Source organism: Somniosus microcephalus, unplaced genomic scaffold, assembly GCF_052327205.1.
Source record: "Somniosus microcephalus isolate GS21.2 unplaced genomic scaffold, FLI_Smic_1.0 unresolved_chr1, whole genome shotgun sequence".
Classification (NCBI taxonomy): domain Eukaryota; kingdom Metazoa; phylum Chordata; class Chondrichthyes; order Squaliformes; family Somniosidae; genus Somniosus; species Somniosus microcephalus.
Window position 1 is genome coordinate 168,167,227 of NW_028225179.1, and position 15,792 is coordinate 168,183,018.

Sequence of the window (15,792 nt, forward strand, 5' to 3'; positions counted from 1 at the left end):
ATTATGAACAGCTAGCTTCTAGCTAGTCATTTATTCAGCACACGTTCTCTAGGTACAGCATCTGTAGAGATTCAGCATGTGTGCTTCTGTGTGCAGGCAACCATCTTGACTGCCTTCTGGGTAGCCTAGTGCATCATGGGTAGTGTAGTCTTAAACACATACAACTAAATATACAGCTCTATACAGCTCTACGGCTCCATCTAGTGTACCACTCTAGAATGACATGTTATTGATCATTACAGAAGGGAGGAGGTAAAAGGGCAGGTGCTGCATCTCCTGCGCTTGCACGGGAAGGTGCCAGGCGAAGGATTTCCAGCATCCGCAGTATTTTGCTATTGAGTTAATACAGTATATGTGTGTTAGCTGTGGCTCAGTGGGTAGCACACTCACCTTTGTTAGTTCTAGAAGATTGTGGGTTCAAATCCCACTCTAGGGACTTAAGCACATAAAGCTAGGCCGACACTCCAGTGTGAGTGCTGCACTGTCGGAGGTGCTGTCTTTCAGTATGAGATGTTAAACCGAGGCCCCGTCTGCTCTCTCGGGTGGATGTAAAAGATCCCGTGGCACTATTTCGAAGAAGAGCGGGGAAATTATCCCCGGTGTCCTGACTAATAGTTATCCCATAACCAAAAGAGATTATCTGGGCATTTTCATATTGCTGTTTGAGGGACCTTGCTGTGTACAAATTGGCTGCCGCGTTTCCTACATTATAACAGTGACAGTACTTCATTGGCTGTAAAGTGTTTTGAGGTGTCCGGTGGTCATGAAAGGTGCTATATAAATGCAAGTCAGTCTTTCTTTTAGATGGGATCCTGGACTTTATAAATAGAGGCATGGAGTACAAAAGCCAGGAAATTATGCTAAACCTATATCAATTCAATTTCAATTTTATTTGCCATATCTAACTAGTACAATGGAATGCTTACTCCCCGATCACTCCCACAATAAGCTGTGGGAGCTCACAGAGACACATCGCTATTCTCCAGCACCATGTTCAGAAAAGTCAATTCAACGGCATCCAATGGCAGTGGGAACGCGGTGTCCCTCAGCTGCCCCGTCACCGCGGCCTCCTCCTCACTGTTGCCGGCTCCACGATGTGGTGGCCTGCTTCTCCTGCTCACGGTCCGGCCTCTGGCCACCATGCCCGGCTCTCCCCCCTCCCAGTCGGACTGCGAGCTTCCCGCCGAGGAGCTGCCGGTCGACGTGCTGTAGCGGGTCGTCGTGGCTGCTGCTGCTGCTTGCTGCTGCTGCGCTGCCTCCGCCCGACTCGCCGAACACATTGCTCTGGCAGCGGGAGCGGGCGGCGGGGGAGCGGGCCGTCCGAAGCAGGGAGAGCGCTTACCTCCGGACCGCCTCGGTTGCCATCTTGACTATTACTAAAACACTAGTTCAGCTCCAACTGAACTACTGAGTCCAAATGTACTATAAATGGTACGATTTTGAAAACTGTAGATGAACACAAATCTTAAAGGTACTTGCCATAGAGGGAGTGCAACAAAGGTTCACGAGATTGATTCCTGGGATGGCGGGTATAGTAATCTGGGATGTTATGATTAAGGTTATCCACCAGGTGGTGCTGTAGCCAATGCTGCTGCTAAGGTCAGAGGTTTGCTTCCTGTTAAGGTCAGAGGTTTGCTTCCTGTCAAGGTCAGCAAAGGTGAAATGCCAGAATGCAGGCATGATGTTTGTTACTCTGTTTGTTAATAAAGTACTCGTGTTAATTCTACGATATCGCCTCTTCGCGTCCTTGTCTCACTACATGGATTTATCACATATGGCGATGAGGTAACTAAGGACCCTGGATAAAGAAGAAAGTCTGCCAGGACATTTAAACAACAAAATTACGAGCTACAGTTAGCTACCAGCTGGAAGAGAGCATGGCTGCCATGGTAGGAATGGTTTCCGCTTTTGATAGTCAAGCACAATCCTGGGAGGAATACTGTGAAGTGTTGGGTTATTTTTTCGAAACAAATGAAATAAATGATGCTGGAAAAAGGAAAGCCATTCTGCTTAGTTCAGTGGGAAGCCAAACCTACAGTTTGATGAAGAATCTGCTCAGTCCTGAAAAGCCTGGAGACAAATCATTTGTTGAATTAGTGGCTTTGCTAAAAGAACATTTCAACCCTAAGCCTAGTGAGATTGTACAGCGGTTCAAGTTTAATTCAAGGAACAGGAAAGAGGAAGAGAGCATAATCGACTATGTAGCGGTGTTGCGTAAATTAGCACAAGATTGCAATTATGGGAACAACCTGAAGGAAATGCTGCGAGATAGGCTAGTTTGTGGAATTATGGACGACCGAATGCAGCGTAGATTATTATCCGAGACTGGGCTTACTTATGAAAAAGCATTGGAACTTGCTCAAGCCATACAGACAGCGAACCGAGATGTAAAAGAAATACAGGGTTCAGACAGAGCTAATGCTACGCAAGTTGCAGGTCAGGTTGTTGTGCACAAGTTGAACATGCGTCAGAAACCACAACGTGAGCATGTGAAGGCATGTTATAGATGCAAGGGCGATCACCTGGCGAGTGAATGCCGGTTTCTGGAGGAAAAGTGCTACAAGTGTGGGAAACAAGGACACATAAAACGAGCTTGCAGGGCGAAATCACCTGTGGGGGAATCCAAACCAAAAGGGGGAGGACAGCAAAACCAAGGGAGAGAAGTGAAAAAACATGGAGCACACCACATCAGCGGGGAAGCTGAGGAAGAAGAGGACATGTTCATAATGTATAGCACGTTAGAGAACATTCCAAAAGTGGCTCCTATCACATTGCAACTGACAGTAAATGACTCTAAGGTGAAATTTGAAGTGGATACAGGGTGCGGCGTGACCATAATGAACAAGGCAGAGTACTCAAAATTGTGGAACCGTGCAAGAGTTCCAGAGTTAAAGCCTTGCTCCCTGCATCTTAAAACATATACAGATGAACGAGTAGCGACATTAGGTACAGCTAATGTAACTGTGCAACACAGGGACACAGTGGAACAGCTACCTGTAGTTATAGTATCGGGTACCGGACCAAACCTGTTAGGTCGGGGCTGGATCAAAGAACTTAAATTAGACTGGGGAGCAGTACATCAAATAGATGCGGGCAAACAGTTGACTTTGCAAGAAGTGTTGAGTGAACATGAGAATGTGTTCAAGGAGGAACTTGGCACATTTAATGGCCCCCCAGCTAAGATTTATGTAGACAAGGAGGCACCGCCAAGGTTTTTTAAACAACGACCTGTGCCTTATGCCATGAAGCCAAAGGTAGAGGCTGAGCTTGACCGTCTATTGAGAGAGAACATACTGGAGCCAGTGAAATGTTCGGAATGGGCAGCTCCCATAGTACCTGTTTTAAAACCGGACAATTCGGTAAGACTCTGTGGAGACTATAAATTGACAGTCAATCGGATGTCCAAACTAGAGCAGTATCCGATTCCCAAAACAGAGGATCTCTTTGCAAACCTGGCTGGAGGAAAGAAATTCACAAAGTTGGATATGAGTCATGCCTACTTGCAGATTACACTGGATGACGAATCAAAGAAGTATGTCACCATAAATACACACAAGGGCTTGTTTACATATAACCGCTTACCGTTTGGTGTCTCATCTAGTCCAGCTATCTTCCAGAGGACAATCGAAGGTGTACTGCAAGGGATTCCACATGTTTCCATCTATCTGGATGACATTCTAGTGATGGGAAGAACCGACCAGGAGCATCTGAGCACTCTGAGAGAGGTACTACAGAGATTGGAGAGGGCAGGGTTCCGGCTCAAGAGGAGTAAGTGCACTTTCCTGGGGAATGAGGCAGTGTTCCTGGGACACAGAGTGGACGCCACCGGGCTCCATCCACTCAAGGAGAAGGTACAAGCACTGCAGGACGCCCCTGCTCCTACCAATGTGGCTGAGTTAAAAGCTTACCTGGGACTGCTGAACTATTATAACAGGTTTTTACCAAACTTGTCAACTGTGTTAGCACCTCTTCACAAACTACTGCGCAAGGAGACACAGTGGCAGTGGGGAGACTAGCAGGGGGTTTCATTTGAACCATCCAAGAAACTGATGCTGTCGTCGGATGTGCTGGTTCACTACAATGCAGAGAAAGGCATCATTCTCTCTTGTGATGCTTCATCTTATGCGGTGGGGGCAGTTCTTTCACACTGCATGGAAGATGGAACTGAAAGACCAATAGGGTTTATGTCCCGAACTCTAACACCAGCGGAAAAAAACTATTCCAAGTTAGACAAAGAGGGGTTAGCAGTAATGTTTGGGTTACAGAGGTTCCACAAGTACATATATGGCAGGAAGTTCACCATATGCACCGATCATAAACCTCTTCTCTCTCTTTTCAATGAAATGAAAGCAGTTCCACAGATGGTGTCACCCCGGATCCAGAGGTGGGCAGTGACGTTGAGGGCATATGAGTATGTCATCGTCTACAAGGCGGGCAAGTACCATGGGAACGCAGATGCCTTGAGCTGTCTTCCGCTGCCAGGCACACCTATCCGTACAGCTCCAGAGGACAGAGTTTTGATGTTGGAGGACACTGACACGGCACTTGTGACTGCAGAGCAAGTAAGAACATGGACAGGTAAAGATCCAGTACTGTCTAGAGTTCGAGAATATGTGGTGAGGGGATGGCCACAGCATCCGGAAGGGGCTGACTTCACACCCTACAGTGTCAGGAAAACAGAGCTGAGTGTGCAGGATGGTTGCGTGTTGTGGGGAGCACGAGTGATTATTCCACAGACAGCACGACAGTCTATCCTAGAGCAACTACATCAGTGTCATCCTGGGGTCTCGCGTATGAAAGCCTTGGCTAGGAGTTACTTGTGGTGGCCAAAGCTAGATGAGGAGATAGAAAATCTAGTCAAGACATGCAGCACTTGTCAGGAACACCGGAAGGCACCAGCAGCGGCTCCTCTCCACCCCTGGGAGTGGCCGGATAAACCATGGAGAAGATTGCACTTAGATTATGCGGGTCCATTCATGGGGAAGATGTTCCTCATAATCATTGATGCACATTCCAAATGGATGGATGTTTATCCTGTAAATTCTGCTTCCGCCACTACTACTATAGGCTGCCTGCGTCGGAGCTTCAGTAATCAAGGGCTACCGGAGATCGTGGTGAGTGACAATGCCACTTGTTTTGTGAGTACAGAGACAAAAGAGTTCTTGAGAAAAAATGGCATAGTGCAGGTGACCTCGGCTCCATATCATCCGTCCTCAAATGGACTTGCGGAGAGAGCCGTACAAACATTTAAGGAGATGATGAAAAAAAGTGCAGAAGGGAGTTTAGCAGCCAAAGTGTCACGGGTTCTGTTCAGCTACAGAATAACACCTCAATCCACCACAGGACTCTCTCCTGCTGAGATGTTATTAGGTCATAGACTACGCTCCACTCTTGACCTTGTCCACCCAGACCTAAAAAGGAAAATGGAAAACAGACAAAACAAACAAAAAGAGAACCATGACAAAAGAACAAAGAGCCGAAGTTTTGGAGAAGGAGATGCGATCCTTACCAGGAATTTCAGTTATGGACCAAAGTGGATTCCTGGCTTCATAGACTCAATGACAGGTCCAGTATCATACAAGGTCATGTTGGGAGGTGGTAGGGTAGTACGCAGACATGTAGATCAGATACTTCCCAGACAAGGGGAAATTGAAATGAAGGTTCCTGATGCAATGACTGAAGACAGGGTTTGCCCCCAGTTATCCAACTGCATCTGTGGTGCCACCACCATGAACAGAGCCAATTCCACAGGAACCTATTCGTCAAGAGGAAACCATCGTTGCAGAGTCAGATACTCTGAGCACTGCTCAGGAGCAGCTGGTGGCTTCACCACAAACGAGCAGGGACTTTACTGTTAGACGTTCACAAAGGACTCGCAAGCCACCAGAGAGATTGATACTGAACTGTTAGATTCGTCAAGTATGGAACATGATGAATGGAGACTCCTTATGGGACCCTCAGGAATGGTTGTTTGTTAAGAAATTCAGACTGAAATCTTAAGGGAGGAGGGATATAGTAATCTGGGATGTTATGTTTAAGGTTATCTACCAGGTGGTGCTGTAGCCAATGCTGCTGCTAAGGTCAGAGGTTTGCTTCCTGTTAAGGTCAGAGATTTGCTTCCTGTCAAGGCCAGCAAAGGTGAAATGCCAGGATGCAGGCATGATGTTTGTTACTCTGTTTGTTAATAAAGTACTCGTGTTAATGCTACGATATCGCCTCTTCGATTCCTTGTCTCACTACATGGATTTATCACAGCAGGACTGTCGTATGAGAAGAGATTGAGTAAACTAGGCCTGTATTCTCTTGAATTCAGAAGAATGAGAGGGGATCTCATTGAAGCATACACAATTATTACAGGGCTTGATAGGGTAGATGCTGGGAGATTGTTTCCCTTGGCTGGGAAGTCTAGAACCAGGAGCCACAGCCTGCGGGTAAAGGGCAGGCCATTCAGGACTGAGACGAGAAGAAATTTCTTCACACAGAGGGTGGTGAATCTTTGGAATTCTCTACCCCAGAAGGTGGTGGAGGCTCAGTCATTGGGGATATTCAAAACAAAAGTCGATAGATTTCTGACTAGTAAGGGCATCAAGGGATATGGCGATTGGGCCGGTGAATGGAGTTGAGGTAGAAGATCAGCCATGATCTCATTGAATGGCAGAGCAGGCTCGAAGGGCCGAATGGCCGACTCCTGCTCCTATTTGTTATGTTCTTATGTTCTTATGTGGCAGGGCAAGTTGATAAGGTGGTCAAAAAAGCAAATACTTGGGTTTATACAGGAAACTTTGGTTTATCCGGAGGTTGTATGGCCGGAAACATTGCACTAACGGCGGAAATCAGCAGCCGTTTTGGTTAGTTTTTTTTTCTTCTCCTAGCATTCTTTTAACAGGCAGGCTCTGGAAAGCGTCTTTGTAGCTTCGCAACAGCTTCAGAGACGCTTCAAGGTACGGGCCGAGTGTTTACGAGTTGTTGCTGAGCAACAGTGTTTGTTGTCAAATACGGAGATTTTCATCTCCGTATGCTTCAACGTTGACTTTGCATGTCCGGCTCTTTTGATATATCGGCAACACGCCGGTCCCGTCGGTGCCGGATATCAGAACTTTTCCTGTAAATACACAAATTGAATACAAATGCAAAGTGACCATGCTAGAACTTTATAAATCACTGGTTAGGCCTCAGCTGGAGTGTTGTGGGCCATTCTGGGCACCGCACGCAAGGAGAAATGTAAAGGCCTTAGAAAGGGTAGAGAGGAGGTTTACCAGGATGTTACCAGGGATGAGGGGCTTCACTTATGGGGAGAGGTTGGAAAAGTTTGGACTGTTCCCCTTGGGACAGAGAAGGTTAAGAGGTGACCTAATGGAGGTTTTCAAGATGATGAGGGGTTTTGATGGAATTGGGAAAACTATTTCTTTCAGGTGAGTGGGTCAATAACCAGAGGTCACAGATTTAAAATCATTGGCAGGGGATCTAGAGGGGAGATGGGGAGAATTGTTTTCACTCAGAGAGTTGTCGGGATCTGGAACGTTCCACCTGAAAAGGTGGTGGAAGCTGATTCCATAAAGCATTTAAAAAGAGAGTCGGACGAGTACTTGAGGACGAGGAACTTACAGGGTCATGGATAAAAAGCGGGACTAAGAGCATAAGAAGAGCAGGAGTAGGCCATACGGCCCCTCGAGCCTGCTCCGCCATTCAATGACATCATAGCTGATCATCAACCTCAACTCCACTTTCCCGCCCGATCTCCATATCCCTTGAATCCCCTAGAGTCCAAAACTCTATCGATCTCAGCCTTGAATCTACTCAACGACTGAGCCTCCACAGCCCTCTGGGGCAGAGAATTCCAAAGATTCACCACCCTCTGAGTGAAGAAATTCTTCCTCATCTCAGTCTTAAAACACTTGCCCCTTACCCTGAGACTATGCCCCCTGGTTCTAGACACTCCAGCCAGGGGAAACAACCTCTCAGCATCTACCCTGTCAATCCCCTTCAGAATCTTGATTGTTTCAATGAGATCACCTCTCATTCTTCTAAACTCCAGAGAGTATCGGCCCATTCTACACAATCTCTCCTCATCGGACAGCCCTCTCATCCCAGGAATCAATCTAGTGAACCTTCGTTGCACCGCCTCCAAGGCAAGTATATCCTTCCTTAGATAAGGAGACCAGATAATCTGTTTTTGTTGGAGGCTTGGGTTCGAATCCCACTTCTGACACCACTGTAAGATTAGGATCACAGGCTCACACACAGATTACCCAACAGGGCTTTAGAAGTTGCAAGGCTTTTATTAAAGAGCTACAGTTTTAAAGCATAATCAGATATTACATATGGTTTAAGCTGAGTATAATAGACATACAACCCGTGGCAGTAGGAGCGATCTACGACTCCCGAATCGGAATGCCACGACCGGACGGACGGGAAAGGCAGTACGGTGGTCTCGGATTGGGTGGATTCCTGCAGTCTGCTGCAGTGGTCACTTCCGTTGGGTCATCTCTCGAGCTGTTGGAGGTGTGAGGCAGTCAGCCACCTCAGAGGCTAAACTTGACCAAGGTGTTAGGCTGTAGCCACCTCGGGGAAGCCTTCGCCCCCGACTGCCTGATTTCCTCTCTCGGTCGTCTATATTTATAGTTATTTCGGTGGGCTGGTAATCACCCGGTGTCAATCGTTTGATCCCCATCCTATTGTCCAATTGTGAAGCGGGAAGGCAACCCTCGCCGTCCCTTTCTGCATGGCTGATGAGGCCTCGCTCTTATCTTGCTGAAGAATGTTTTGTTACGTTTCTTTAAGGACATTTTATGACTTTTCAGCTCCATTTTTGTCTATTATCCCCCACCCTGTGATGTTTTGCATTTTACAATTCCCTTATCACTTCTATTTGTCTTTTGATGCCTGATATTCGACCTTGCTGGCATTTCCGCTATCTGTTCCCGGCTGCATGCTGTCAGTCTCTGTTCTAACAGTTAAAACCCATCTTGGAATCTAACAGCTATTTCTTACAGTTGGTTGAGGGATAAATATTGGCCAGGACGCCGGGGATAACTCCCCTGTTCTTCTTCGAAATTGCGTCATGGGATCTTTTACGTTCACCTGAGAGAGCAGACGTTTAGCAGACAAAGGTTTAACGTCTCATCCGAAAGACGGCCCCTCCGACAGTGCAGCACTCCCTCAGCACTGCACTGGAGTGTCAGCCTAGCTTTATGTGCTCAAGTCCCTGGAGTGGGACTTGTACCCACAACCTTCTGACTTGTACCCACAACCAACTGAGCCACAGCTGACACTGAGGCGTTCACAATCATGAAGGGTTTAGATGGAGTAGATAGAGAGAAAATTCTTACAGGGCTTGACAGGGTAGATGCAGGGAGGATGTTTCCCCTGGCTGGGGAGACTAGAACCAGGGGTCACAGTCTCAGAATAAGGGGGTCGGCCATTTCGAACTGAGATGAGGAGAAATTTCTTCACTCAGAGGGTGGTGAATCTTTGGAATTCTCTACCCCAGAGGGTTGTGCAGGCTCCATTGTTGAGTATATTCAAGACAGAGAGCGATAGATTTTTGAAGGAAAGTGGAGATGAGGTAGAAGGTCAGCCATGATCTTATTGAATGGCGGAGCAGGCTCGAGGGGCCGAGTGGCCTCCTCCTGCTCCTATTTCTTATGTGGTTAAACTGTTCCCATTGGCAGAAGGGTGGAGAACCAGAGGACACAGATTTAAGGTGATTGGCAGAAGAACCAGAGGCGACGTGGGGAGAAGCTTTTGGACACAGCGCGTGGTTAGGATCTGGAATTCACTGCCTGTAAGGGGGTGGAGGTAGACTCAAGGGTGGCTTTCAAAAGGAAGCTGGATAAATACTTGAAGGAGAAAAAGTTGCAGTGATATAGGGGAAGAGCCAGGAGTGGGACTAGCTGGATAGCTCCTTCAAGGAGCTAGCAGGCTTGATGGGCTGAATGGCCTGCTAGAAGATAGGAGCAGGAGTAGGCCATTCGGCCCCTCGAGCCTGTTCCGCCATTTAATGCGATCATGGCTGATCATCCAAACTCAGTACCCTGTCCCTGCTTTCTCCCCGGTGGTAGGCCAGATCACCAACAACGATGAGTCAGCCTACAGGGAGGAGGTCCAGCATCTCGTGAAGTGGTGCGCCGATAACAACCTGGCCCTTAACATCAAGAAAACCAAGGAAATCATTGTGGACTTCAGGAAGTCTAAAGGCGGAAGTCACACCCCCATCCACATCCATGGGGCTGTGGTGGAAAGGGTGGACAGCTTTAAGTTCCTCGGAGTCCACATCACGGAAGACCTCTCCTGGTCCCTCAATACCTCCTCTCTGGTGAAGAAGGCCCAGCAGCGCCTATATTTCCTAAGGAGGCTGAAGGGATGTAACCTGTCACCCCGATCCTCTCGAACTTTTACCGCTGCACAATAGAGAGCATCCTGACGAACTGTATCACAGTGTGGTATGGCAGCTGTAGCTCCTATGACCGGAAAGCCCTGCAGCGGGTAGTCAAAACTGCCCAACGCATTACCGGCACCCGGCTACCGACCATAGAGCACATATACCAGAAACGCTGTTTACGGAGGTCACTGACCATCATCAAAGACCCTACCCACCCCAGCCACAGTTTGTTCACCCTCCTGCCATCTGGGAGATGCTACAGATGCATTCGCACCCGTACGACCAGATTTAGGAACAGCTTCTTTCCCAGGGCTGTCATCTTACTGAACTCTACAAATAAACTCTAAAGCCTGCACATCTGCCAATGCACTTTATTATGTTTATGTTTATGTATTACAAGTATGTTGAATGTTTAAATGTCTTAATCCAAATGTACACTCTCGGGAGCCGCAAGCCTACATTTCGTTGTACTGCACTTGTGCACTAACAATGACAATAAAGTTGATTATTATTATATCCCTTGATCCCTTTAGCCTTAAGAAATAGATCTAACTCCTTCTTGAATATATTTAATGAAATGGCCTCAATGGCCTTCTGTGGTAGAGAATTCCACAGGTTCACCACTCTCTGGGTGAAGAAATTCCTCCTCATCTCAGTCCTAAATGGCTTATCCCTTATCCTTAGCCTGTGACCCCTGGTTCTGGACTCCCCCGCCATCGGGAACATCCTTCCTGCATCTAGTCTGTCTAGTCCTGTTAGAATTTTATAAGTTTCAATGAGATGAAGCTGCAGATAGTTTGGTTCATCTTAATGTCAGATAAGCAGTTGGAAACAATGGCAACATCCACAGGGTTGATGGAAGTAGCAGCAAAGCAGAACAGCTGACCTCATTTGGAGGTGTTGGGACTGTGAGCCAACGCAAGTTAGGACAGGAATGATAGCTGAGCGGGATCTGGTGCAGGACAGGATACAGGCAGCAGAACGTTGGAGGAGTTGGAAGTTTAGAGAATGGAAAATGGCAGGCTGGTCGGGAGAATACTGAAACAGTCATAGGAACGGAAGAACATAGGAACAGGCCAGTCAGCCCCTCGAGTCTGTTGTGCCATTTAATTAGATCATGCCTGACCTGTATCTTAATTACCCACCTTGGTTCCGTAACCTTCAATACCCTTGTCTAACAAAAATCTATCAATCTCAGTTTTGAAATTTTCAACTAACCTAGCCTCAACAGCTTTTTGGTGGAACAGAGTTCCAGATTTCCGCTACCCTTTGTGTGAAGAAGTGCTTTCTGACATCACCCCTGAATGGCCTGGCTTTAATTTTAAGGTTCTGCCCCCTTGTTCTGGACTTCCCCACCAGAGGAAATAGTTTCTTTCTATCTACCCTGTCAACTCCTTTGATCATCTTAAACACCTCAATTAGATCATCCCTCAGTCTTCTATATTCAAGCCTAGTCTATGCAACCTGTCCTCATAATTTAACCCTATTAGCCCGGATATCATTCTGTTGAATCTGCACTGCATCCCCTCCAAGGCCAATACATCCTTCCTGAGGTGCGGTACCCAGAACTGAATGCAGTTACTCCAGATGCAGTCTAACCAGAGCTCGGTGCAGCTGTAACATAACATCCACCACTTCTTATTCCAGCCAACTTGAGATAGCCTTAATACAAAAAGAAAATACTGCAGATGCTGGAGATCTGAAATAAAAACAGAAAATGCTGGAGACACTCAGCAGGTCAGGTAGCATCTGTGGAGAGAGAAACAGAGCTAACGTTTCAGGTCGATGACCTTTCGTCAGAATTCCATTAGCTTTCTTAATTACATTTTATACCTCTCCACTAGCTTTTAGTTATTTCTGTACTGGGACCCCTAAACCTCTTTGCTCTTCCAGTTCCTAGCTTCTCGCCAGCCGCTGAAGGTAAGCATGCAGGTGCAGCAGGCGGTTAAGAAGGCAAATGGTATGTTGGCCTTCGTAGCAAGAGGGTTCGAGTACAGGAACAAGGATGTCTTGCTACAGTTGTACAGGGCCTTGGTGAGACCGCACCTTGAGTATTGTGTGCAGTTTTGGTCGCCTTATCTGAGGAAGGACGTTCTTGCCATGGAAGGAGTGCAGCGAAGATTCACCAGGCTGATACCTGGGATGGCAGGAATGACGTATGAGGAGAGATTGTGTCGATTGGGCTTATACTCACTGGAGTTTAGAAGATTGAGAGGGGATCTCATCGAAACCTATAAAATCCTGTCAGGCCTAGACAGGCTAGATGCTGGAAGGATGTTCCCGATGGTCGGGGAGTCCAGAACCAGGGGTCATAGTCTAAGGATAAGGGGTAATAATAATAATAATCAACTTTATTGTCATTGTTAGTGCACAAGTGCAGTACAACGAAATGTCGGCTTGCGGCTCCCGAGAGTGTACATTTAGATTAAAACATTTAAACATTCAACATACATTTGGCTTGTAATACATTAACATAAACATAACCATAATAAAGTGCATTGGCAGATGTGCAGGCTTTAGAGTTTATTTGTGGAGTTCAGTAGGATGACAGCCCTGGGACATTTAGGACTGAAATGAGGAGGAATTTCTTCACCCAGAGAGTGGTGAACCTGTGGAACTCTCTGCCACAGAGGGCGGTGGAGGCCAGTTCATTAAATATATTCAAAAAGGAGTTAGATATATTTCTTAAGGCAAAAGGGATCAAGGGATATGGGGAGAAGGCAGGGACAGGGTACTGAATTTGGATGATCAGCCATGATCACATTGAATGGCGGAGCAGGCTCGAGGGGCCGAATGACCTACTCCTGCTCCTATCTTCTATGTTTCTAAATACTCTGATCTAGATTTCCTAGGTCCAAAGAGGATGCCCTCACACTTCCCCACACTGAACTGTATCTGCCACAGTTTTGCCCACTCACTTAATCTATCAATGTCACTTTGCAACTTTCTGCTCCCATCTACACTATTTACTGTGCCCCCCTGACTTAGTGTCATTGGCAAATTCTTAGATATTCATTCTGTGCTGTCCCATTCTGTGGTTGCAGGAGCAAGAATCATGACCCCTGGGTGAACCTATCACTGCGCAGCGCTCCACCAATCCCAACCAATCAACGGGCGTCAGCCGTGAACGTTGGTAACCCGACCAATCGGCGGCCGGGAAGCAAACTCACAGCGCGAAAACAGCCAACCAATCAGCAGGCGAACACCCGGCGCGCATCCAATGGCTAGAGAGAAAGTGCCAAAACCAATCGCCACGAGGCCGACGTCGCCGGGGCCAATCGGAAAGGCGGCCAGGCCCGGCTCGGAGCGGCCAAGCCAATGGAGAGGAGGAGAAAGCGGAAGGAAGGACCAATGGGGGAGGAGTTTGTCCCGTCGCCGTCCGCTCGGTGGGGGGACCGACCAATGGGAGGCGCCGACACTGCAGGCGGAAAGGGTCGTGGGGTTGGGCCAATGGGGGCGGCGGTTGCGGCGAGGTGCTGGCGGTTGTTGGCCCGCTCGCTCGCTGAGGGGAAGAAGCTTTTGTCTCGATGGCGTCGCTGCTTTTCCCCGGGAGGCGGGCGCCGGCCGCCATCTGCTGAGGCGGCGGAGCGGAGCGGCTCGCGTTGGCTGGGTGTGGATGGCGCTGCGCTGGGGCGGCGGCGGTGGTGTCGTCAACCTGCTGTCGGACGATGAGGCTGAGGCTGAGGCGGCGGCTCAGGCCCAGGCCCGGCCTCGGTCCCGGAGCCCGGGTGCCAGGCCCGCCGCCGCCGCTGCTGCTGGTGCTCGCTCTCGCCGGGTGAAGCTGCTGAAGCCGCCGCCCGCCCGCAAGGCCAAGGCGCTGGAGGAGCAGCGCGACCGAGGCCCGGTCCGCATCGAGAACCAGAAGCTCTTCAGTGAGGTGAGACCCCGGGGGGAGAGAGAGCCTGAGACAGGCCCCTGGGGGGGGAGAGAGAGCCTGAGACAGGCCCCTGGGGGGAGAGAGCCTGAGACAGACCCCGGGGGGGGAGAGAGCCTGAGACAGGCCCCTGGGGGGGAGAGAACCTGAGACAGACCCCGGGGGGGGAGAGAGCCTGAGACAGGCCCTGGGGGGGAGAGAGCCTGAGACAGGCCCTGGGGGGGAGAGAGCCTGAGACAGACCCCGGGGGGAGAGAGAGCCTGAGACAGGCCCCTGGGGGGGAGAGAACCTGAGACAGACACCGGGGGGAGAGAGCCTGAGACAGACACCGGGGGGGAGAGAGAGCCTGAGACAGGCCCCTGGGGGGGAGAGAACCTGAGACAGACACCGGGGGGAGAGAGCCTGAGACAGACCCCGGGGGGAAGAGAGCCTGAGACAGACCCCGGGGGGAGAGAGCCTGAGACAGACCCCTGGGGGGAAGAGAGCCTGAGACAGACCCCTGGGGGGAGAGAGAGCCTGAGACAGGCCCCTGGGGGGAAGAGAGCCTGAGACAGACCCCGGGGGGAGAGAGAGCCTGAGACAGGCCCCTGGGGGGAGAGAGAGCCTGAGACAGACCCCTGGGGGGAGAGAGAGCCTGAGACAGGCCCCTGGGGGGGAGAGAGCCTGAGACAGGCCCCTGGGGGGGGAGAGAGCCTGAGACAGACCCCTGGGGGGAGAGAGAGCCTGAGTCAGGCCCCTGGGGGGGAGAGAGAGCCTGAGACAGGCCCTGGGGGGGGAGAGAGCCTGAGACAGGCCCTGGGGGGGGAGAGAGCCTGAGACAGACCCCGGGGGGCAGAGAGAGCCTGAGACAGACCCCTGGGGGGGAGAGAGCCTGAGACAGGCCCCGGGGGGGGGGGGGAAGAGAGCCTGAGACAGGCCCCGGGGGGGAGAGAGAGAGCCTGAGACAGGCCACGGGGGGGAAGAGAGAGCCTGAGACAGGCCACGGGGGGGAAGAGAGAGCCTGAGACAGGCCCCGGGGGGGGAGAGAGAGCCTGAGACAGACCCCGGGGGGGAGAGAGAGCCTGAGACAGGCCCCGGGGGGGAGAGAGAGCCTGAGACAGGCCCCGGGGGGGAGAGAGAGCCTGAGACAGGCCCCGGGGGGGAGAGAGAGCCTGAGACAGGCCCGGTGGGGAGAGAGAGCCTGAGACAGGCCCCGGGGGGGGAGAGAGAGAGAGAGAGCCTGAGACAGGCCCCGGGGGGGAGAGAGCCTGTGACAGACCCCGGGGGGAGAGAGCCTGAGACAGGCCCCGGGGGGGAGAGAGCCTGTGACAGACCCCGGGGGGGAGAGAGCCTGAGACAGGCCCCGGGGGGGAGAGAGAGCCTGAGACAGACCCCGGGGGGGGGGAGAGAGCCTGAGACAGACCCCCGGGGGGGGAGAGAGCCTGAGACAGGCCCCGGGGGGGGGAGAGAGCCTGAGACAGGCCCCGGGGGGGGGGAGAGAGCCTGAGACAGGTCCCGGGGGGGGAGAGAGCCTGAGACCCCGGGGGGGGGAGAGCCT

General features: G+C 50.4%; 1 protein-coding gene across 3 annotated transcripts in view; it reads left to right on the forward strand.

Annotated features, from left to right (window-relative positions):
* The first annotated feature begins 13,839 nt into the window (after positions 1 to 13,839).
* daxx (death-domain associated protein) overlaps positions 13,840 to 15,792 on the forward strand; it is a 63,808-nt gene continuing 61,855 nt past the window's right edge. For all 3 annotated transcript variants that reach the window (XM_085975320.1, XM_085975321.1, XM_085975322.1), the window contains exon 1: positions 13,840 to 14,258. In XM_085975320.1, coding sequence (XP_085831446.1) covers positions 13,998 to 14,258 — 261 coding nt within the window. In that variant the 5' untranslated portion in view covers positions 13,840 to 13,997. The remainder of the gene's footprint in view (positions 14,259 to 15,792) is intronic.